The sequence below is a fragment of the Engystomops pustulosus genome, unplaced genomic scaffold (assembly GCF_040894005.1).
Source record: "Engystomops pustulosus unplaced genomic scaffold, aEngPut4.maternal MAT_SCAFFOLD_274, whole genome shotgun sequence".
NCBI lineage: Eukaryota > Metazoa > Chordata > Amphibia > Anura > Leptodactylidae > Engystomops > Engystomops pustulosus.
Genome location: NW_027285153.1, coordinates 89,068 through 112,388, shown reverse-complemented (window position 1 = coordinate 112,388; position 23,321 = coordinate 89,068). Strand labels below are relative to the sequence as shown.

General features: G+C 50.6%; 1 protein-coding gene across 1 annotated transcript in view; it reads left to right on the top strand.

Annotated features, from left to right (window-relative positions):
* Positions 1-23,321, top strand: part of LOC140110404 (obscurin-like) — a gene marked incomplete at its 5' end in the record, with an annotated part of 36,494 nt that overhangs the window by 7,880 nt on the left and 5,293 nt on the right. Inside the window, 13 exons of the mRNA XM_072132221.1 lie at positions 5,487-5,513; positions 5,612-5,764; positions 8,721-8,766; positions 9,193-9,270; positions 10,750-13,336; positions 14,240-14,365; positions 14,507-14,614; positions 14,755-14,922; positions 14,997-15,119; positions 16,454-16,621; positions 17,043-17,127; positions 17,201-17,440; positions 21,644-21,867. Coding sequence (XP_071988322.1) covers positions 5,487-5,513; positions 5,612-5,764; positions 8,721-8,766; positions 9,193-9,270; positions 10,750-13,336; positions 14,240-14,365; positions 14,507-14,614; positions 14,755-14,922; positions 14,997-15,119; positions 16,454-16,621; positions 17,043-17,127; positions 17,201-17,440; positions 21,644-21,867 — 4,133 coding nt within the window. The remainder of the gene's footprint in view (positions 1-5,486; positions 5,514-5,611; positions 5,765-8,720; positions 8,767-9,192; positions 9,271-10,749; positions 13,337-14,239; positions 14,366-14,506; positions 14,615-14,754; positions 14,923-14,996; positions 15,120-16,453; positions 16,622-17,042; positions 17,128-17,200; positions 17,441-21,643; positions 21,868-23,321) is intronic.

Sequence of the window (23,321 nt, the reverse complement as noted above, 5' to 3'; positions counted from 1 at the left end):
GAAGATTGTGTGAGATTGGGGATGGCGTCATGAATCGTGTGGTGCCGGGGATGATGCGATGTCGGGAATGATGGGGTATCGGGATTGTGTCAGACCGGGGATGGTGTCGGGGATGGTACAAGGCCGGGGATGCTGCGGTATCGGGTATGATGAGAGGCCGAGGATGGTGCAATGTCAGGGATGGTGCGTTGTTGGAGATTGTGTGAGATTGGGGATGGTGTGGTGTCAGGCATGGTGTGGTGTCGAGCATGGTGCGAGGCTGGGGATGGTGCAGTGTCAGGGATGGTGTTGTGGATGGTGCGATGTCAGAGATGATGCGGTGTCGGGATGGTGTGCTGTGAGGTGGAGGGTGTGGTATCAGAGAAGGGGTGTTGTTGAGGATGGTGTCAGGCCGTGGAGGGTGTCGAGGATGATTTCGTGTTGCGGGTGGTCTTGTGTCACAAATAGTCCAGTGTCGCGGATGGTGTAGAATTGGGCATTGTGTACTGAGGGGTCGAGGGTGTGGTGTCTAAGATTGTGTGGTGTGGGAGATGCTGCGGGCTGGGAGATGGTGTGGTGTGGGAGATGCTGTTGTGTCGGGGAGAGTGTGTGGTGTCGGGGAGAGTGTGTGGTGTCGGGGAGAGTGTGGTGTGGAAGATGGTGTGGTGTAGGTGATGCAATGGTGTGGGAAATGCTGTGGTGTGGGAGATGGTGTGGTGTCGGGGAGAGTGTGTGGTGTCGGGGAGAGTGTGTGGTGTCGGGGAGAGTGTGGTGTCGGGGAGAGTGTGTGGTGTCGGGGAGATGGTGTGGTGTCGGAAATGTCGTGGTGTGGGAGATGGTGTGGTGTGGGAGATGGTGTGGTGTTGGGGAGAGTGTGGTGTGGGAGATGGTGTGGTGTGGGAGATGCCGTGGTGTCGGGGAGAGTGTGGTGTAGGTGATGCTGTGGTGTGGGAGATGGCGTGGTGTTGCAGATGGTGTGGGAGATGGTGTGGTGTGGGAGATGGTGTGGTGTTGGAGATGGTGTGGTGTTGGAGATGGTGTGGTGTTGGAGATGCTGTGGTGTTGGAGATGCTGTGGTGTTGGAGATGCTGTGGTGTTGGAGATGCTGTGGTGTTGGAGATGCTGTGGTGTTGGAGATGCTGTGGTGTTGGAGATGCTGTGGTGTGGGAGATGCTGTGGGAGATGCTGTGGTGTGGGAGATGCTGTGGTGTGGGAGATGCTGTGGTGTGGGAGATGCTGTGGTGTGGGAGATGGTGTGGTGTCGGGGAGAGGGTGTGGTGTCGGGGAGAGGGTGTGGTGTCGGGGAGAGGGTGTGGTGTCGGGGAGAGTGTGGTGTCGGGGAGAGTGTGGTGTCGGGGAGAGTGTGGTGTCGGGGAGAGTGTGTGGTGTCGGGGAGAGTGTGTGGTGTCGGGGAGAGTGTGTGGTGTCGGGGAGATGGTGTGGTGTGGGAGATGGTGTGGTGTGGGAGATGGTGTGGTGTGGGAGATGGTGTGGTGTTGGGGAGAGTGTGGTGTGGGAGATGGTGTGGTGTGGGAGATGCCGTGGTGTCGGGGAGAGTGTGGTGTAGGTGATGCTGTGGTGTGGGAGATGGTGTGGTGTTGCAGATGGTGTGGGAGATGGTGTGGTGTGGGAGATGGTGTGGTGTGGGAGATGGTGTGGTGTTGGAGATGGTGTGGTGTTGGAGATGGTGTGGTGTTGGAGATGGTGTGGTGTTGGAGATGGTGTGGTGTTGGAGATGGTGTGGTGTTGAAGATGCTGTGGTGTGGGAGATGCTGTGGTGTGGGAGATGCTGTGGTGTGGGAGATGCTGTGGGAGATGCTGTGGTGTGGGAGATGCTGTGGTGTGGGAGATGCTGTGGTGTGGGAGATGCTGTGGTGTGGGAGATGCTGTGGTGTGGGAGATGCTGTGGTGTGGGAGATGCTGTGGTGTGGGAGATGGTGTGGTGTGGGAGATGGTGTGGTGTCGGGGAGATGCTGTGGTGTCGGGGAGAGTGTGGTGTTGAGGAGAGTGTGGTGTTGAGGAGAGTGTGGTGTTGAGGATGGTGTGGTGTGGGAGATGCTGTGGTGTGGGAGATGGTGTTGGAGATGCTGTGGTGTGGGAGATGGTGTGGTGTTTGGGGAGATGCTGTGGTGTCGGACAGAGTGTGGTGTGGGAGATGCTGTGGTGTGGGAGATGCTGTGGTGTGGGAGATGGTGTGGTGTGGGAGATGGTGTGGTGTTCGGGGAGATGGTGTGGTGTGGGAGATGCCTTGGTGTCGGGGAGATGGTGTGGTGTCGGGGAGAGTGTGGTGTGGGAGATGCTGTGGTGTTGGGAAGATGCTGTGTTGTGGGAGATGGTGTGGTGTCGGGGAGAGTGTGTGGTGTGGGAGAGAGTGTGTCGTGTGGAAGATGGTGTGGTGTCGGGGAGAGTGTGGTGTGGGAGATGGTGTGGTGTGGAAGATGGTGTGGTGTAGGTGATGCAATGGTGTGAGAAATGCTGTGGTGTGGGAGATGGTGTAGTATCGGCGAGAGAGGGTGTAGTGTCGGGGAGAGAGTGTGTGGTGTGGGAGAGAGAGTGTGTGGTGTGGGAGAGAGAGTGTGTGGTGTGGAAGAGAGAGTGTGTGGTGTGGAAGAGAGAGTGTGTGGTGTGGAAGAGAGAGTGTGTGGTGTGGAAGAGAGAGTGTGTGGTGTGGAAGAGAGAGTGTGTGGTGTGGGAGAGAGAGTGTGTGGTGTGGGAGAGAGAGTGTGTGGTGTGGGAGAGAGAGTGTGTGGTGTGGGAGAGAGAGTGTGTGGTGTGGGAGAGAGAGTGTGTGGTGTAGAAGAGAGAGTGTGTGGTGTAGAAGAGAGAGTGTGTGGTGTGGGAGAGAGAGTGTGTGGTGTGGGAGAGAGAGTGTGTGGTGTGGGAGAGAGAGTGTGTGGTGTGGGAGAGAGAGTGTGTGGTGTGGGAGAGAGAGTGTGTGGTGTGGGAGAGAGAGTGTGTGGTGTGGGAGAGAGAGTGTGTGGTGTGGGAGAGAGTGTGTGGTGTGGGAGATGCTGTGGTGTCGGGGAGAGTGTGGTGTGGGAGATGCCGTGGTGTCGGGGAGAGTGTGGTGTGGGAGATGGTGTGGTGTCAGGAAGAGTGTGGTGTCAGGAAGAGTGTGGTGTTGGAGACGGTGTGGTGTGGGAGATGGTGTGGTGTCAGGAAGAGTGTGGTGTCAGGAAGAGTGTGGTGTTGGAGACGGTGTGGTGTGGGAGATGGTGTGGTGTCAGGAAGAGTGTGGTGTCAGGAAGAGTGTGGTGTTGGAGACGGTGTGGTGTGGGAGATGGTGTGGTGTCAGGAAGAGTGTGGTGTCAGGAAGAGTGTGGTGTTGGAGACGGTGTGGTGTGGGAGATGGTGTGGTGTTAGAGATGGTGTGGTGTGGGAGATGGTGTTGGAGATGGTATGGTGTGGTGTGGGAGATGGTGTGGTGTCGGGGAGATGCTGTGGTGTGGGAAATATTGTGGTGTTGAGGATGGTGTGGTGTGGGAGATGCTGTGGTGTGGGAGATGTAGTTGGAGATGGTGTGGTGTGGGAGATGTTGTGGTGTCATGGAGATTCTGTGGTGTGGGAGATGGTGTGGTGTGGGAGATGCTGTGGTGTTCGGGGAGATGGTGTGGGAGATGCTGTGGTGTCGGGGAGATGCTGTGGTGTGGGAGAGAGTGTGGTGTCGGGGAGATGCTGTGGTGTGGGAGAGAGTGTGGTGTCGGCGAGATGGTGTGGTGTGGGATAATGTTGTGTCGGGGAGATGGTGTGGTGTCGGAGAGAGTGTGGTGTGGGAGATGCTGTGGTGTGGGAGATGGTGTGGTGTCGGGGACAGTGTGGTGTCGGAGAGAGTGTGGTGTGGGAGATGGTGTGGTGTGGGAGATGGTGTGGTGTCCGGGAGAGTGTGGTGTCCGAGAGAATGTGGTGTGGGAAATGCTGTGGTGTGGGAGATGGTGTAATGTCGGGGAGAGTGTGGTGTCGAGGAGAGTGTGGTGTCGGGGAGGGTGTGTGGTGTGGGAGATGGTGTGGTGTGGGAGATGCCGTGGTGTCGGGGAGAGTGTGGTGTAGGTGATGTTGTGGTGTCGGGAAGAATGTGGTGTGGGAGATGGTGTGGGAGATGGTGTGGTGTGGGAGATGGTGTGGTGTGGGAGATGGTGTGGTGTGGGAGATGGTGTGGTGTGGGAGATGGTGTGGTGTGGGAGATGGTGTGGTGTGGGAGATGGTGTGGTGTGGGAGATGGTGTGGTGCGGGAGATGGTGTGGTGCGGGAGATGCTGTGGTGTGGGAGATGCTGTGGTGTCAGGGAGATGCTGTGGTGTGGGAAATGTTGTGGTGTGGGAGATGCTGTGGTGTGGGAAATGTTGTGGTGTGGGAGATGCTGTGGTGTGGGAGATGTAGTTGGAGATGGTGTGGTGTGGGAGATGTTGTGGTGTCAGAGAGATTCTGTGGTGTGGGAGATGGTGTGGTGTGGGAGATGCTGTGGTTTTGGGGAGAGTGTGGTGTGGGAGATGCTGTGGTGTGGGAGATGGTGTGGTGTTCGGGGAGATGGTGTGGTGTTCGGGGAGATGGTGTGGTGTCGGAGATGCTGTGGTGTGGGAGATGGTGTGGTGTTCGGGGAGATGGTGTGGTGTTCGGGGAGATGGTGTGGTGTCGGAGATGCTGTGGTGTGGGAGATGCTGTGGTGTCGGGGAGAGTGTGGTGTGGGAGATGCTGTGGTGTGGGAGATGGTGTGGGAGATGGTGTGGGAGATGGTGTGGTGTCCGGGAGAGTGTGGTGTCCGAGAGAGTGTGGTGTGGGAGATGCTGTGGTGTGGGAGATGCTGTGGGAGATGGTGTGGGAGATGGTGTGGTGTCGGGGAGATGGTGTGGTGTCGGGGAGAGTGTGGTGTGGGAGATGGTGTGGTGTCGGGGAGATGCTGTGGTGTCGGGGAGAGTGTGGTGTGGGAGATGCTGTGGTGTCGGGGAGATGCTGTGGTGTCGGGGAGAGTATGGTGTGGGAGATGGTGTGGGAGATGGTGTGGTGTCGGGGAGATGGTGTGGTGTGGGAGATGCTGTGGTGTCGGGGAGATGCTGTGGTGTTGGAGAGAGTGTGGTGTGGGAGATGCTGTGCTGTGGGAGAATGTGTGGTGTGGGAGATGGTGTGGTGTTGGGGAGATGGTGTGGTGTGGGAGATGCTGTGGTGTCGGGGAGATGCTGTGGTGTCGGGGAGAGTGTGGTGTGGGAGATGCTGTGGTGTCGGGGAGAGTGTGGTGTCTGGAGATGCTGTGGTGTTGGAGAGAGTGTGGTGTGGGAGATGCTGTGCTGTGGGAGAATGTGTGGTGTGGGAGATGGTGTGGTGTTGGAGATGCTGTGGTGTCGGGGAGATGCTGTGGTGTCGGGGAGAGTGTGGTGTGGGAGATGATGTGGTGTCGGGGAGAGTGTGGTGTCTGGAGATGCTGTGGTGTTAGAGAGAGTGTGGTGTTGAGGATGGTGTGGTGTCGGTGTCATGCGATGCCCTCTCAGGACTGATCAGATTTCATTACTTTTTCAGGCCTATTGGGGTGATCAGCTACTTATGGTGAGTATCATCTCCTGGAGAAGGGGAAAGGTGACAGGTGATGACTCTTCTAACTCTCCCTTGTGGTGGTACCGGGGGTCTTGCTCTCTCTTGCTCAGTCTCGTCAGTGCCTCCCCGTTTGCTGGTCAGAATGATAGAGAGACACTACTGAACGTGCAGCACGGGAAGATGAACTGGAGCTGCCCTGCATTCACCCAGCTCAGCCAACCCGCCAAGGACTTCATGATGGCCACTGTCCACATGTCTCCAGAGTGAGTCCAGTCATGGATAGGTTTCTTCCACTTGTGATTTTTGCTTGTTGTCAATGAATAGAACCTTCCAGAGGCTCAAACCAAAGTCTCCTGAGCAAATACATCTCACAGCTAATAGATTGTAACAATATAAATGATCATTTCTTCACTGAACACATCAGCAGTAAAGGTGAGGAGACCCCAACTTTGGGTTCAGTGTCCTTCATTCGGCAGCTTCATGTAACCCACACATGATGCTTGATGGGACGCACTGGGTCCACTTACCTCTAATCAGCAGCACAAATCTCTCCACTGTCCTTTCTCTCTGCTGATGGATCCTAAGAATCACCCGGCTCCCGATAGGTTTCAGGTCCAGCTCTGGGTCAGCTTCTGGTCATCAGTGGGAGGGTTCTGGATATTCCTGCTCCTCAGCAGATGGGTTCTGGTCATCAGTGGGAGGGTGCTGCTCCTCAGCAGATGGGTTAAGGTCATCAGCAGATGGGATCTGGTCATCAGCAGATGGGTGCTAGTCATCAGTGGGAGTGTTCTGCTCCTCAGCAGATGGGTGCTAGTCATCAGTGGGAGTGTTCTGCTCCTCAGCAGATGGGTGCTGGTAATCAGCAGATGGGTTCTGGTCAGCAGTGGGAGGGTTCTGGTCATCGGCAGCTTGGTGCTAGTCATCAGTGGGAGGGTTCTGCTCCTCAGCAGATGGGTGCTGGTCATGAGTGGGAGGGTTCTGCTCCTCAGCTGATGGGTGCTGGTCATCAGCAGATGGGTTCTGGTCATCAGCAGATGGGTGTTGGTCAGCAGTGGGAGGGTCTGGATATTCCTGCTCCTCAGCAGATGGGTGCTGGTCATCAACAGATGGGTGCTGGTCATCAGTGGGAGGGTTCTGGTCATCAGCAGATGGGTGCTGGTCATCAGTGGGAGGGTTCTGCTCCTCAGCAGATGGGTTCTGGTCATCACTGGGAGGGTGCTGGTCATCAGCAGATGGGTGCTAGTCATCAGTGGGAGTGTTCTGCTCCTCAGCAGATGGGTGCTGGTCATCAGCAGATGGGTTCTGGTCAGCAGTGGGAGGGTTCTGGTCATCGGCAGCTTGGTGCTAGTCATCAGTGGGAGGGTTCTGCTCCTCAGCAGATGGGTGCTGGTCATGAGTGGGAGGGTTCTGCTCCTCGGCTGATGTGTGCTGGTCATCAGCAGATGGGTTCTGGTCATCAGCAGATGGGTGTTGGTCAGCAGTGGGAGGGTCTGGATATTCCTGCTCCTCAGCAGATGGGTGCTGGTCATCAACAGATGGGTGCTGGTCATCAGTGGGAGGGTTCTGGTCATCAGCAGATGGGTGCTGGTCATCAGTGGGAGGGTTCTGCTCCTCAGCAGATGGGTTCTGGTCATCACTGGGAGGGTGCTGGTCATCAGCAGATGGGTGCTGGTCATCAGTGGGAGTGTTCTGCTCCTCAGCAGATGGGTGCTGGTCATCAGCAGATGGGTTCTGGTCAGCAGTGGGAGGGTTCTGGTCATCGGCAGCTTGGTGCTAGTCATCAGTGGGAGGGTTCTGCTCCTCAGCAGATGGGTGCTGGTCATGAGTGGGAGGGTTCTGCTCCTCAGCTGATGTGTGCTGGTCATCAGCAGATGGGTTCTGGTCATCAGCAGATGGGTGTTGGTCAGCAGTGGGAGGGTCTGGATATTCCTGCTCCTCAGCAGATGGGTGCTGGTCATCAACAGATGGGTGCTGGTCATCAGTGGGAGGGTTCTGGTCATCAGCAGATGGGTGCTGGTCATCAGCAGATGGGTGCTGGTCATCAGCAGATGGGTGCTGGTCATCAGTGGGAGGGTTCTGGTCAGCAGCAGATGGGTGCTAGTCATCAGTGGGAGGGTTCTGCTCCTCAGCAGATGGGTTCTGGTCATCACTGGGAGGGTTCTGCTCCTCAGCAGATGGGTTCTGGTCATCAGCAGATGGGTGCTGGTCATCAACAGATGGGTGCTGGTCATCAGTGGGAGGGTTCTGGTCATCAGCAGATGGGTGCTGGTCATCAGCAGATGGGTGCTGGTCATCAGCAGATGGGTGCTGGTCATCAGTGGGAGGGTTCTGCTCCTCAGCAGATGGGTTCTGGTCATCAGTGGGAGGGTTCTGGTCATCAGCAGATGGGTGCTGGTCATCAGTGGGAGGGTTCTGGTCAGCACACAGTCTGCTGGCTGCCATCTTTCACTGAGTCACATGGACAGGGTCTGGAGAAAAACCGGGGTGGTGTGTAAGACGCGCTTCCCGTAATGAGGTTGTTACTTTATAGATAATGGGCCACGCGGTTGGGGGGGTCGTCTGCCCCCTTCATCAGGTCCGTAAGTGGTACTAGACAAAATATAAATATACATAAAAAAATAACAATGACGTTGAACATTTCAATATGTAGGGGGGGGGGGAATAAAATAAACTCCTCGGGATTCGTTCATTATTTGTATGTGTATTTTTTATACATTGATATGACTTATGGTTATTTATATATATTGATATGTTCATCGTCTTTATTATTTCCTATGTTCTTACAGACACTGGTATGTATATTGTTATTTTCTCTGGTACCACTTACAGACCTGATGAAGGGGAACCGAAACGCGCGCTCCATTATCTATTTTTGAATAAATTTCCAACAAAAGTAACTTGTGTCGCATCAACCTCATTACGGGAAGCGCGTCTTACACCAGCCCGTTTTTTTATACCCTTTCCATGGGATTTCCCCATCCGGCACAACCCAGTCCCGGATCCCGGGAAGACGCAGTGCCCCCCCATCCACTTGACCTGCGATATCTGCCATAACGCATAGGACGCAGGGTGTCTCTAGGTGAGGAGAGATCAGTCGCAACATTACCCTCCTAATTACCATATGGCGCGAGGGGCGTCGCCCGTGTCTCTTCTCATTTGCATGTTTCTCTATGTGTAGTTGTTTGTAGCATTAACTCTTTGTCTCCCTGGCTCTGGCAGCGCCCGGCCCACCGCCCATGAGTGCATCCAGCACCAGTGGTTCACGGTGAGTTGCATTTTATATCTCGCTGCAGATTATATACAGACCCTCAAGTCCCTTTCCTGGGGTCGTCCATTACTGATTGGGTCGCTGTGACCCCCATTCCTCTCCTTCTCTTCTTCTTTCATTCACTTCTTCCACCCTCACTCTCTTTCTTTCTTCTTCCCTTGTTCTTCTCTGTTCCTTTGCTCTTCTTTTACTTCATTTTAATCCCATTTCCTCCCCTCTTCCTCCTCTTTCTAAACGTTTCCCCTTCCTCCGCTTTTTCCTCTTTCTCTTCCTCCTCTTTCTAAACGTTTCCCCTTCCTCCGCTTTTTCCTCTTTCTCTTCCTCCTCTTTCTAAACGTTTCCCCTTCCTCCGCTTTTTCCTTTCTCCTCCCATTTTATCCCTTTTTTCTTTTATCATATCTTGGTGTCTGTTGCATATTTCAGGGGAGCTCAGGCCCGGAGGACACACAACCTATCAGTTCCAAAAACCTTCGATTTCTTGTGGCTCGCAGCCGGTGGCAGGTGAGTGCCGTGTCCTACAGCTGCTCCTGTGCGGATGAATCATAATAGAAGGTAAATGGTAAGACCGGAAATCTTAGGGACATGATGACTGTCACAAAAGATGTAAAAGAGAAGCTGACACTTGGAACTTGAGGCAGCAGGAGAGCAGCTGTCACTTAGGATGTGAGGGAGCAGCTGTCACTTGGGACCCGAGGGAGCAGCTGTCACTTGGAACATAAGGGAGCAGGAGAGCGGCTGTCACTTGAGACGCGAGGGAGCGGCTGTCACTTGGGACGGAAGGGAGCGGCTGTCACTTGGAACTTGAGGCAGCAGGAGAGCAGCTGTCACTTTGGATGTGAGGGAGCAGCTGTCACTTGGGACGGAAGGGAGCGGCTGTCACTTGGGACGCAAGGGAGCGGATGTCACTTGGGACGCAAGGGAGCGGATGTCACTTGGGACCCGAGGGAGCAGCTGTCACTTGGGACCCGAGGGAGCAGCTGTCACTTGGGATGCGAGAGAGCAGCTGTCACTTGGGACGCGAGGGAGCAGCTGTCACTTGGGACATGAAGGAGCAGCTGTCACTTGGGACACGAGGGAGCAGCTGTCACTTGGGATGCGAGGGAGCAGCTGTCACTTGGGAAGTGAGGGAGCAGCTGTCACTTGGGACATGAAGGAGCAGCTGTCACTTGGGACACGAGGGAGCAGCTGTCACTTGGAACGCGAGAGAGCAGCTGTCACTTGGGACGCGAGGGAGCAGCTGTCACTTGGGACGCGAGGGAGCAGCTGTCACTTGGGACGCGAGGGAGCAGCTGTCACTTGGGACGCGAGAGAGCAGCTGTCACTTGGGACGCGAGGGAGCAGCTGTCACTTGGGACGCGAGGGATCTTCTCAGTGGGTGGAGGGAGCAGCTGTCACTTGGGATGTGAGGGAGCAGCTGTCACTTGGGATGCGAGGGATCTTCTCAGTGGGTGGAGGGAGCAGCACCCTGCTTCTTCCTAGTTCCGGTTTTGAGGTGCTTGGACATCCACATCTTCTCCCTGGTGATACACACCGGGAAGCTGCACATTCCCATAATCCGCATGTGACATCTTCTTGATATCCTCAGATGGGCTTCTGCAAATAGAGCGAACACGAAGACTGAGTCACCATCAGAAAAGAGTCAGAATGTTCCGGGTGATTCACCACTGACGCGATGTTACAGTGAAAAATACATGGAATTTCATCTTATTCCTGGGAAATGTGGCGGCTCCTCAGTAAAGACGGTCTATGATGCGACAGCTGCACCAAGTGTCATTATGCAGTCACATTACGTTTTGTGCAGACTTGTCCCCACATTAGAAATAAATTCTGTTACCTATAGCAACCAATCTGTCTGCATGCGATATGAGCAGGAAACATTGCGCTTCTCTGTATGCCGTGGGTGGGTGGTGGATTATTTTTGTACGCCTTGTCCTACTAGGTGATTATTCCAGGTAACTCTGATTGATCTTGTGTTTTCAGCGGTCGCTGATGTGTTATAAATCCATCCTGGTCATGAGGTCCATTCCGGAGCTCCTGAACGGCAAACTGGAGAGCACATCGCTCGGTATTCCCCGACACCTGGTGGAATGCAGCAGCTCCTCCTCCAGCAGCGGCTCGTCCTCCGACAATGAGAGTGACGTTAGTCCCACTGCAAAAGATTGCAATCCTTCCCTCGAGCTGCACTTGTCAATCTTCAAAATGTCTGAAAAGGAAATGTTGGAAAAGTCGAACACGCCGGAGCCAGAAACGGGTCAAGTAGACAAAGATGTTCTAAAAGAAAAAAAGTTGGAAAGTCTTGATGCCTCCCCAATGACCAGACACAAGCGAGAACATGAAAGTGTTGTGGAGTCAATAGAAAGCCAAAAAGATCTAGAGGAAAAAATACTTTCTGTGGAGACCTCTCCAGGCAAGCAACATATCTGCAGATCTGCCACCATTGAAATAGGGGGCCTTGTCTCTAAAAAACCAAAGACTGGATCTTTTGTTAGAGGGACTTCTGCAGACAGTGCTCTGCTACATCAAAGATTGGCTGACAAACCATCCTTAGTCTGTGTGCCGAGACAAAGCATCATCAATAGCACCTTCTACAACCAGGATTCTGAAGCACCCGGCCTGACTTCACAGGACAGCTCGCCAAAAGACTTCATCAGGCATCGAGAGAGAGCGCGCAGAAGTTTGATGAAGGCCGGATATTCCCCAAAAATCCTAAGTGGTTTGCGGGAACCACTGCTGGAACAGTTTGCCATGGAACAAAGAATATTTTCTGACCAGGATGGACAGCTAAGCTCCCTTAAGAAATCGGCATCATTTGACACAGCGAAGAGCTCCTTCAAGTCTTCCTTCAAAGTTTCCAGTAGAAGCCGTTCTCTTGATGACTACAAATCAAGACCACTGAGTGTCTACAAAGGGACTGTTGTGGAAGAAGTAGATCAAGATACTTCAAGAGTGGAGACAGGGAAATGTAAGATGGACACTGACACTGAGTTTTCAGCACCCATAAAAATGTCCTCGACACAGAGACCTCTGTCTGCACCCCCAACAGACAGGGGCAGCAGCATCATTGCAGTGTTTCACCAGCACACTATAACAGACGTCAATGGAAGTAGAGAAAGATCATCATCTGTACCACCAGAGGTAGATGAAAGCACCATCATAGCATTTGTGAGACCTGTGGAAACTTTAGACTCTTCAGCTCCGCCCTTAGACATTCAAGGTGGAGTGACATTCACAGTCCACAGCGCTTTTAAAGGAAATGACTTTCTGACCTCGGACACTTCCACAGAAGGTGATAAATGCACAGAACGGATTATACCGGACAAGAAAAGGACTGATGTGTCTAAGGCTTTTGGAGAAACCAATTCAGAAACGTCCCAGCTTGTAGAACTAAGCAATGACGATAACACAACGGTGACAGTGATCCATCAAGAGAACATGGAGGAACATATCACAGTCCATGAAGAACGTGCAAGAATTCCAGAGACAATGACTGAGCCAATCTCTTTGATAATGGCCACAAAACCTTTGGAAGATAAAATCTTTGAAGATACGATAACGACAGAGATGAAGGTACCCCAGCCTGACCATGGAGAGCAGATACAGCCAACTATCAGCCAGATGCTGGACCACCAGATAGACAGTCCAGAAATGCCTCCATCTGAAATGTCAGAAACCATTCATGTAGTACAAGTCCCACCTGGCCATAGCAATATTTCGCCTCAACTTAATTGCCAGCATGTTACCATAGAGGACTTAGTTGGAGAAATGTCCACTTTGTCAGATGAGATGGACATGTTGGCAAGTGGGCAGAAGACAACCATCCAAGAAGCTGTTCCTGATTTTCCTCCAGTGGTTCCCATGGGATTAGAAGACGTGGACATCCCAGCAATGGATACTGACCCTAGCCCAATAGAGCAGATAACCAAGGATCCAGAGATGACCTCAGGCTCTCAGTGCAGCTTCTATGAGTCTCTCTCTCGGGCAGAGGTATCCACCATTGAGAGCCGAAGCTCCAGTAAGACCTTCATTTCACATTCAGATAGTTCCGGTACAGGGCGACGATCAGACAACTTCTCAGACTTTGATGAGGCCGGTAGACATTCAGAGGTGTCATTGGTGGAGATTGTTGAAATTCATCACAAAGCGTCCTCCACAAGTCCTGAGCTTAAGCGTTTAGACATAGGTGCAACTCCTTCCCACCTCCAAGATATTTATGACCTTTTTACAGCCCCCCAGACTTCCCTGGCTATAGATGAACAAAAGTCTCCAGTGTCTTCCACAACATCTGAGCTTCCCCAGGACTCCGGTGAGATGGCCATGGAGACCTCATCAGGAGGCTCAGAGGTCATGAAGGCTGTTCTACCTCTGCAGACACTCCAGCCTGAAGATTTGCATCAGACGGCTACAAAAGACAGAAAATTGTTAAGAAAAAGGATAAAACTCTTCCGAACTCATCGGAAATCTGAAAACAACATGAAAAGTTCAGAGCTAAGTCTGAAGCAGAAGGTAAAAGCCTCGGTGGCCAACATATCCCGAATCATCAAAAGAAAGCCAGGGAATGGGAAGGAAGGTGAGAAGAGAGGTCCCAGTTTCTAATAATATGGATGACCACATGACCATACCTGACCTGTCTACGTGACCATACATGACCTGCCTACATGACCATACATGACCTGTCTACATGACCATACATGACCTGCCTACATGACCATACATGACCTGCCTACATGACCATACATGACCTGTCTTCATGACCATACATGACCTGCATACGTGACCATACATGACCTGCCTACATGACCATACATGACCTGTCTACATGACCATACATGGCCTGCCTACATGACCATACATGACCTGCATACGTGACCATACATGACCTGCCTACATGACCATACATGACCTGTCTACATGACCATACATGACCTGCATACATGACCATACATGACCTGCCTACATGACCATACATGACCTGCCTACATGACCATACATGACCTGTCTTCATGACCATACATGACCTGCCTACATGACCATACATGACCTGCCTACATGACCATACATGACCTGTCTACATGACCTGCCTACATGACCATACATGACCTGCATACGTGACCATACATGACCATACATGGCCTGCCTACATGACCATACATGACCTGCATACGTGACCATACATGACCATACATGGCCTGCCTACATGACCATACATGGCCTGCCTACATGACCATACATGACCTGCCTACATGACCATACATGACCTGTCTACATGACCATACATGACCTGCCTACATGACCATACATGACCTGCCTACATGACCATACATGGCCTGTCTACGTGACCGTACATGACCTGCATACGTGACCATACATGGCCTGCCTACATGACCATACATGACCTGCATACGTGACCTGCAGACATGGGATGTCTACGTGATCGTACATGACCTCTGACAACAGTCTGATCACTCTCCAGCAGGTCCCTCAGAGATGATGAAGCTTCCAGTCACTGAACAAGCAGCAGTGGGCAGAGTCTCTGGATCACTCAAGAAAAGAGGGCTCCCGACCTTCAAGCTGCCGAACCTCAGCAGCAAGGACAAAGGTGAGAAGATGCATCAAACTGCGGTTTCTGCAGGTCCGGTGCCTGCGCAGGGTGTATCCTGCATTATACAACAGTCTGTGACTGTGGCTGCAGCTCTGGATGTGACTGGAGGAGGCTTCATAATGAACTTGTTCCTTTCAGCTCCAGCATTTGTGGAGGAGCTGACGGACCAGACGGTGGTGGTCGGTCATCTAGTGACGTTGACCTGCCGGACGGCGCAGGCGGTGAATGCTGTTGAGTGGTATAAAGGTAAATGCAGGGCCCTCTCCTCTGTGACTCCGCCTTCTAGGACCCTCATAGCCACGCCCATGCACATTTACTATGTAGCCCCCCAGGTGGAGGACCAGGGCCTCCCGCTGGTCCTCAGAGTCTTCCCATTCTATCATCAGATGGCGTTCCCCTCCAGAGCAGTGAGCGTGTCCTCATATCCTCCACCCTGAAGAACTACCACCTCCTGACCATCCTGGTGGTGAGCGCCCAGGACCTGGGCATCTACGCCTGCGTGGCCACCAACCCCCTGGGCAGCGCATCCACCTGCTGCATCATTAAGAAGGCCGGTGAGTCCTCCCACCATGACCGCTGGCTCGGAGATCCCCCAGAGTCCGGTGATGTGTAACTTGTCTCCCTGCAGAGATCCCGTGCTGCCCGAGCCGACCAGAGGTGGCGCAAGTGTACAAGGATGGAGCACTGATCGTATGGAGACCCGTGGAGTCCAACTCTCCAGTCACATACTTCCTACAATACAGAAAGGAGGGTGAGTGATTAACATGTCTAAGCTGCTGCAGAACCTCATCATACACACCTGAGCTGCTGCATAACATCATCATACACACCTCAGCTGCCGCAGAACCTCATCATACACACCTCAGCTGCCGCAGAACTTCATCATACACACCTCAGCTGCCGCAGAACTTCATCATACACACCTCAGCTGCCGCAGAACCTCATCATACACACCTCAGCTGCCGCAGAACCTCATCATACACACCTCAGCTGCCGCAGAACCTCATCATACACACCTCAGCTGCCGCAGAACCTCATCATACACACCTCAGCTGCCGCAGAACCTCATCATACACACCTCAGCTGCTGCAGAACCTCATCATACACACCTCAGCTGCCGCAGAACCTCATCATACACACCTCAGCTGCCGCAGAACCTCATCATACACACCTGAGCTGCTGCAGAACCTCATCATACACACCTCAACTGCCGCAGAACCTCATCATACACACCTCAGCTGCCGCAGAACCTCATCATACACACCTCAGCTGCCGCAGAACCTCATCATACACACCTCAGCTGCCGCAGAACCTCATCATACACACCTCAGCTGCCGCAGAACCTCATCATACACACCTCAACTGCCGCAGAACCTCATCATACACACCTCAGCTGCCGCAGAACCTCATCATACACGCCTCAGCTGCTGCAGAACCTCATCATACACACCTCAGCTGCTGCAGAACCTCATCACACTCCTCAGCTGCTGCAGAACCTCATCATACACACCTCAGCTGCCGCAGAACCTCATCATACACACCTCAGCTGCCGCAGAACTTCATCATACACACCTCAGCTGCCGCAGAACCTCATCATACACACCTCAGCTGCCGCAGAACCTCATCATACACACCTCAGCTGCCGCAGAACCTCATCATACACACCTCAACTGCCGCAGAACCTCATCATACACACCTCAGCTGCCGCAGAACCTCATCATACACACCTCAGCTGCCGCAGAACCTCATCATACACACCTCAGCTGCCGCAGAACCTCATCATACACACCTCAGCTGCCGCAGAACCTCATCATACACACCTCAGCTGCCGCAGAACCTCATCATACACACCTCAGCTGCCGCAGAACCTCATCATACACACATCAGCTGCTGCAGAACCTCATCATACACAACTCAGCTGCCGCAGAACCTCATCATACACAACTCAGCTGCCACAGAACCTCATCATACACGCCTCAGCTGCCGCAGAACCTCATCATACACACATCAGCTGCTGCAGAACCTCATCATACACACCTCAGCTGCTGCAGAACCTCCCAGATGTGATCTTGTCTCTCCCGGCAGGTGAGGAGTGGCGGGCGCTGACTCTGGACATCTCTGACTGCTGTTACTCCACCCGCAGCCTGTGTGAGGGGCAGGTCTACTCCTTCCGCATCGCGTGTATCAGTAAGGCGGGGATGGGGCCGTACAGCGAGCCCTCGGCCGGGGTGAGGATTGGGAGGCTGAGCCCAGGTAAGTGCAGCACACATGTCCATAACTGATGTGTAATAAGGTGGAGGAGCATCCGTCCTCCCATCATCAGAGGTCTCCTTCCTAGTCCATCAGGTGAAGCCTCTGATATTATGTATCACGTCAGGATTGCTTTCTAATTACTGATAGATTCCGGATGGTGTCATGACTCTCCGGGGCTTTTTGCTCCTCTCTTTCTTCAGTTCTTTTCTTTGTGTCATTTCTCATTATTACACTCCGTTATCTATGGTGACTTGTTCTGGATGGGTTGGAGTATATATATATATATATATATATATATATATATATATATCAGCCATAGGCAGGAGAGAGATTGTCTGCACTGACACACTGCACCAACCCCTCATCTGAGTGATAACAGGGAGCAGTAGCCTCACCTCCTCCATGTGTCTCCTCTCCGCAGGACACGTGGGATCACCCACAGCTCCAGAGTCTGCTGATGCATCGGAGCGAGGATTCATGGCGGATCTACATGTGGAGGGGGGAAGGTAAGGAGAGCTCATGGATGGTGCGAAGCTTCCAAAGATCCCTCTCACTGCCAGTGATGTGTGTGTCCTCCAGGGGGCGCTTCAGCAGTGTGAGACCCTGCAGAGAGAAGTCTACTGGACGGGCATACGTGGCTAAGGTCATCCCGTACACGGAGGAGACACGGGAGGAGACGCTGCAGGAGTACCAGGTGCTGAAGAAGCTACATCACACCAACGTGGTACAGCTGCACGCCGCGTATCTAAGCCCGCATGACCTGGTGCTGATGCTGGAGCTGTGCGAGGGCCGCCAGCTGCTGCACTGCCTGACGACAGGGTAATAATGGCACAGAATTATCACACAGATGTTATCTATCATATGTACACACAGATCACATACTGTACATACACATCGTACATATCACATACAGTATATACAAATCATACATATCACATACTGTATATACAGATCATACATACCACATACTGTATATACACATCATACATATCACATACTGTATATACACATCATACATACCACATACTGTATATACACATCGTACATATCACATACAGTACATACACATCATACGTATCACATACTGTATATACACATCGTACGTATCACATACTGTATATACACATCGTACATATCACATACTGTATATACACATTGTACATATCACATACAGTATATACACATCGTACATATCACATACTGTATGTACACATTGTACATATCACATACTGTATATACACATCGTACATATCACATACTGTATATACACGTCGTACGTATCACATACAGTACATACACATCATACGTATCACATACTGTATATACACATCGTACATATCACATACTGTATATACACATCGTACATATCACATACTATGTATACACATTGTAAATATCACATACTATGTATACACATTGTACATATCACATACTGTGTATACACATTGTACATATCACATACTGTATATACACATCGTACATATCACATACTGTATATACACATCGTACATATCACATACTATATATACACATTGTAAATATCACATACTATGTATACACATTGTACATATCACATACTGTGTATACACATTGTACATATCACATACTGTATATACACATCGTACATATCACATACTGTATATACACATCGTACATATCACATACTATGTATACACATTGTAAATATCACATACTATGTATACACATTGTACATATCACATACTGTATATACACATCGTACATATCACATACTGTATATACACATCATACATATCACATACTATGTATACACATTGTAAATATCACATACTATGTATACACATTGTACATATAACATACTGTGTATACACATTGTACATATCACATACTGTATATACACATCGTACATATCACATACTATGTATACACATTGTAAATATCACATACTGTGTATACACATTGTACATATCACATACTGTGTATACACATTGTACATATCACATACTGTATATACACATCGTACATATCACATACTGTATATACACATCGTACATATCACATACTATGTATACACATTGTAAATATCACATACTATGTATACACATTGTACATATCACATACTGTGTATACACATTGTACATATCACATACTGTATATACACATCGTACATATCACCTACTGTATATACACATCATACATATCACATACTGTACATATTTTATACGTACAATGAGGAACTTGTGACTTTCTGTCTCCATATTTCATCCTCCACTATAACTCTGAGGATGACGCGCCATCATATCATGGACATCTTCTATCTCGTACATACGTGTGACCGTGTGACCATGTGACATGTGACTAATTAGCATATGACTAGTAATAAAGCCAAGAAACTGCGCCCATGACAGCTGAAAGAATACAAAACAAAGTCTATCCCAAAGCCGAGAGGACGAGTCACCCCAAGGTCTATGAGCTCTGGCAATGGAGGCGGCAGACGTCCTCCGAGCACCGGGAAATGGCGAACAAAACTCAACTTCAATATCATCAGTAGAGGCGTCAGCTCCGCTCTACAAAATGTATGAAAAGTAGAAGAAAGTAGAAGGTTAGAAATGGAAGAACAATGAGACCCAAGTGAATGGACGTGACTTTGATCGCTCGGGAAGGATCAAGGGTAAAGGGAAATGGATGGGACTGTCAGGTGGTAGTCAGATACTTGACCATTGGTGGTGGTCCCAATGCTGAGCTATATGTGAGGGTCCTACACTCTAGAATTATGAGCATGAAGAGCAGGACATGGTGGTCCAGCAGGACAACGACCCGAATCAGACGTCCAGATTGGGGGAGAAACGGGTCAATGATGATGGAGTAGAAGGTCTCCCTGATAACGCTTCCTAAAATACCCCCTATTCCAGGCCTTACACTGTAACATGCCCCATAATGTGGGCCCCACGCCCCCTACTGCCTGTAGTTGTGGCAATACACCATACACTGACCCCCAAATCACCCCCCAAGTATAACCCAAACACATATACACTCACCGGCCACTTTATTAGGTCCACCTGTCCAACTGCTCGTTAACACTTAATTTCTAATCAGCCAATCACATGGCGGCAGTGCATTTAGGCATGTAGACATGGTCAAGACAATCTCCTGCAGTTCTCCCGAGCATCAGTATGGGGAAGAAAGGTGATTTGTGGCCTTTGAACGTGGCATGGTTGTTGGTGCCGGAAGGGCTGGTCTGAGTATTTCAGAAACTGCTGATCTACTGGGATTTTCACGCACAACCATCTCTAGGGTTTACAGAGAATGGTCCGAAAAAGAAAAAACATCCAGTGAGCGGCAGTTCTGTGGGCGGAAATGCCTTGTTGATGCCAGAGGTCAGAGGAGAATGGGCAGACTGGTTCAAGCTGATAGAAAGGCAACAGTGACTCAAATCGCCACCCATTACAACCAAGGTAGGCAGAAGAGCATCTCTGAACGCACAGTACGTCCAACTTTGAGGCAGATGGGCTACAGCAGCAGAAGACCACACCGGGTGCCACTCCTTTCAGCTAAGAACAGGAAACTGAGGCTACAATTTGCACAAGCTCATCGAAATTGGACAGTAGAAGATTGGAAAAACGTTGCCTGGTCTGATGAGTCTCGATTTCTGCTGTGACATTCGGATGGTAGGGTCAGAATTTGGCGGCAACAACATGAAAGCATGGATCCATCCTGCCTTGTATCAGCGGCTCAGGCTGGTGGTGGTGGTGTCATGGATCCATCCTGCCTTGTATCAGCGGCTCAGGCTGGTGGTGGTGGTGTCATGGTGTCTTTGGGCTCCTTGGTACAACGCCACAGCCTACCTGAGTATTGTTGCTGCCCATGTCCATCCCTTTATGAGCACAATGTACCCTGTAACATCTGATGGCTACTTTCAGCAGGATAATGTGCCATGTCATAAAGCTGGAATCATCTCAGACTGGTTTCTGGAACATGACAATGAGGTCACTGGACACAAATGGCTCCACAGTCACCAGATCTCAATCCAATAGAGCATCTTTGGGATGTGGTGGAACGGGAGATTGGCATCATGGATGTGCAGCCGACAAATCTGCGGCAACTGTGTGATGCCATCATGTCAATATGGAGCAAAATCTCTGAGGAGCTTCCAGCACCTTGTTATATCTATGCCACGAAGAATTGAGGCAGTTCTGAAGGCAAAAGGGGGTCCAACCCGTTACTAGCATGGTGCACCTAATAAAGTGGCCGCTGAGTGTATATATATATACACTACTCATTCTGGTTACACAAAGTGTCCGCTTCTTTATCATGACCAGTGAAAGAGTCCCGATCCGAAGTCCACACTAAATAATAGCCTCCCCATACCGAATAATAGTGCCCCATGCAGAATAACAGCCCCCCCACACTAAATAATAGCCCCTCATACTGAATAATAGCCTCCCTATACTGATTAATAGTGCCCAATGCTAAATAATAGCCCCCACACTAAATAATAGCCCCACATAGCGAATAATAGCCCCCACTCTAAATAATAGCCTTCCCATACTGAATAATAGTGCCCCATGATGAATAATAGCCCCACATACTGATTAATAGCCCCCACTCTGAATAATAGCCTCCCCATACCGAATAATAGTGCCCCATGCAGAATAACAGCCCCCCACACTAAATAATAGCCCCACACACTAAATAACAGCCCCCCACACTGAATAGTACACCTCTAATTAATATCCTCACAGCCCCCAGTATATAGGTGTCCTGCTTACACACCCAATCCAAGCCTTGTGAGTAGTCACACCCATGTGACCAGTAGCCCCAGAATTGGGAGCAGATTTTGATGGAGAATGTGGCCAGAGGGATCCAAGCTGCGATGAGAACAAAGGTGGATCCACAAAAACAGAAGAGTAACAATGGAGTTACCTGACGATCAGACGCTACATAGTCACACGTCACACTCATGTATGAGATGTCTATAACCCAGAACATTGTGACCCTCTGTGACTATATCACACACATTTCTCATCATACCTCCACCCTCAGGCCCTCATACTCGGAGCTGGAGGTGCGCGATTACCTGTGGCAGGTCCTCAGCGCGGTGGAGTTCCTACACGACAAGCAGATCCTGCACCTGGACCTGCGGTCAGAGAACATCATTGTCACTGAGCACAAATTACTGAAGATCCTAGACTTTGGGAGCGCCCAGTACTACCTCCCTGACAAATTGGTGACCCTCCGCAGATACTCCGACTACCTGGAGACTATGGGTAACGTGTCACCCCAAAATCAGGACATAGGGTCATAGGTGCGGGCAATGGTCAGAGACTAGTCAGATGTAGCGTTGGGTTTATGCTTTGGATCAGGTTGGATGAAGGGTGATGGTCTGATGTTGGGTTCATAGTAAGGGTCAGGGTAGATGAAGGGTGATGGTCTGATGTTGGGTTCATAGTAAGGGTCAGGTTAGATGAAGGGTGATGGTCTGATGTTGGGTTATAGTTGGGGTCAGGTTAGATGAAGGGTGATGGTCTGATGTTGGGTTCATAGTAAGGGTCAGGTTAGATGAAGGGTGATGGTCTGATGTTGGGTTATAGTTGGGGTCAGGTAAGATGAAGGGTGATGGTCTGATGTTAGGTTATAGTTGGGGTCAGGTTAGATGAAGGGTGATGGTCTAATGTTGGGTTATAGTTGGGGTCAGGTTAGATGAAGGGTGATAGTCTGATGTTAGGTTATAGTTGGGGTCAGGTTAGATGAAGGGTGATGGTCTGATGTTGGGTTCATAGTAAGGGTCAGGTGAGATGAAGGGTGATGGTCTGATGTTAGGTTATAGTTGGGGTCAGGTTAGATGAAGGGTGATGGTCTGATGTTGGGTTCATAGTAAGGGTCAGGTAAGATGAAGGGTGATGGTCTGATGTTGGGTTATAGTTGGGGTCAGGTTAGATGAAGGGTGATGTTCTGATGTTAGGTTATAGTTGGGGTCAGGTTAGATAAAGGGTGATGGTCTGATGTTGGGTTCATGGTAAGGGTCAGGTAAGATGAAGGGTGATGGTCTGATGTTGGGTTGTAGTTGGGGTCAGGTTAGATGAAGGGTCATGGTCTGATTTTGGGTTATAGTTGGGGTCAGGTTAGATGAAGGGTGATGGTCTGATGTTAGGTTCATAGTAAGGGTCAGGTTAGATGAAGGGTGATGGTCTGATGTTGGGTTATAGTTGGGGTCAAGTTAGATGAAGGGTGATGGTCTGATGTTGGGTTCATTGTAAGGGTCAGGTGAGATGAAGGGTGATGGTCTGATGTTGGATTATAGTTGGGTCAAGTTAGATGTAGGGTGATGGTCTGATGTTGGGTTCATTGTAAGGGTCAGGTGAGATGAAGGGTGATGGTCTGATGTTGGATTATAGTTGGGTCAAGTTAGATGTAGGGTGATGGTCTGATGTTGGGTTATAGTTGGGGTCAAGTTAGATGAAGGGTGATGGTCTGATGTTGGGTTCATTGTAAGGGTCAGGTGAGATGAAGGGTGATGGTCTGATGTTGGATTATAGTTGGGTCAAGTAAGATGAAGGGTGATGGTCTAATGTTGGGTTATAGTTGGGGTCAGGTTAGATGAAGGGTGATGGTCTGATGTTTGGTTATAGTTGGGGTCAGGTTAGATGAAGGGGGATTGTCTGATGTTAGGTTATAGTTGGGGTCAGGTTAGATGAAGGGTGATGGTCTGATGTTGGGTTAT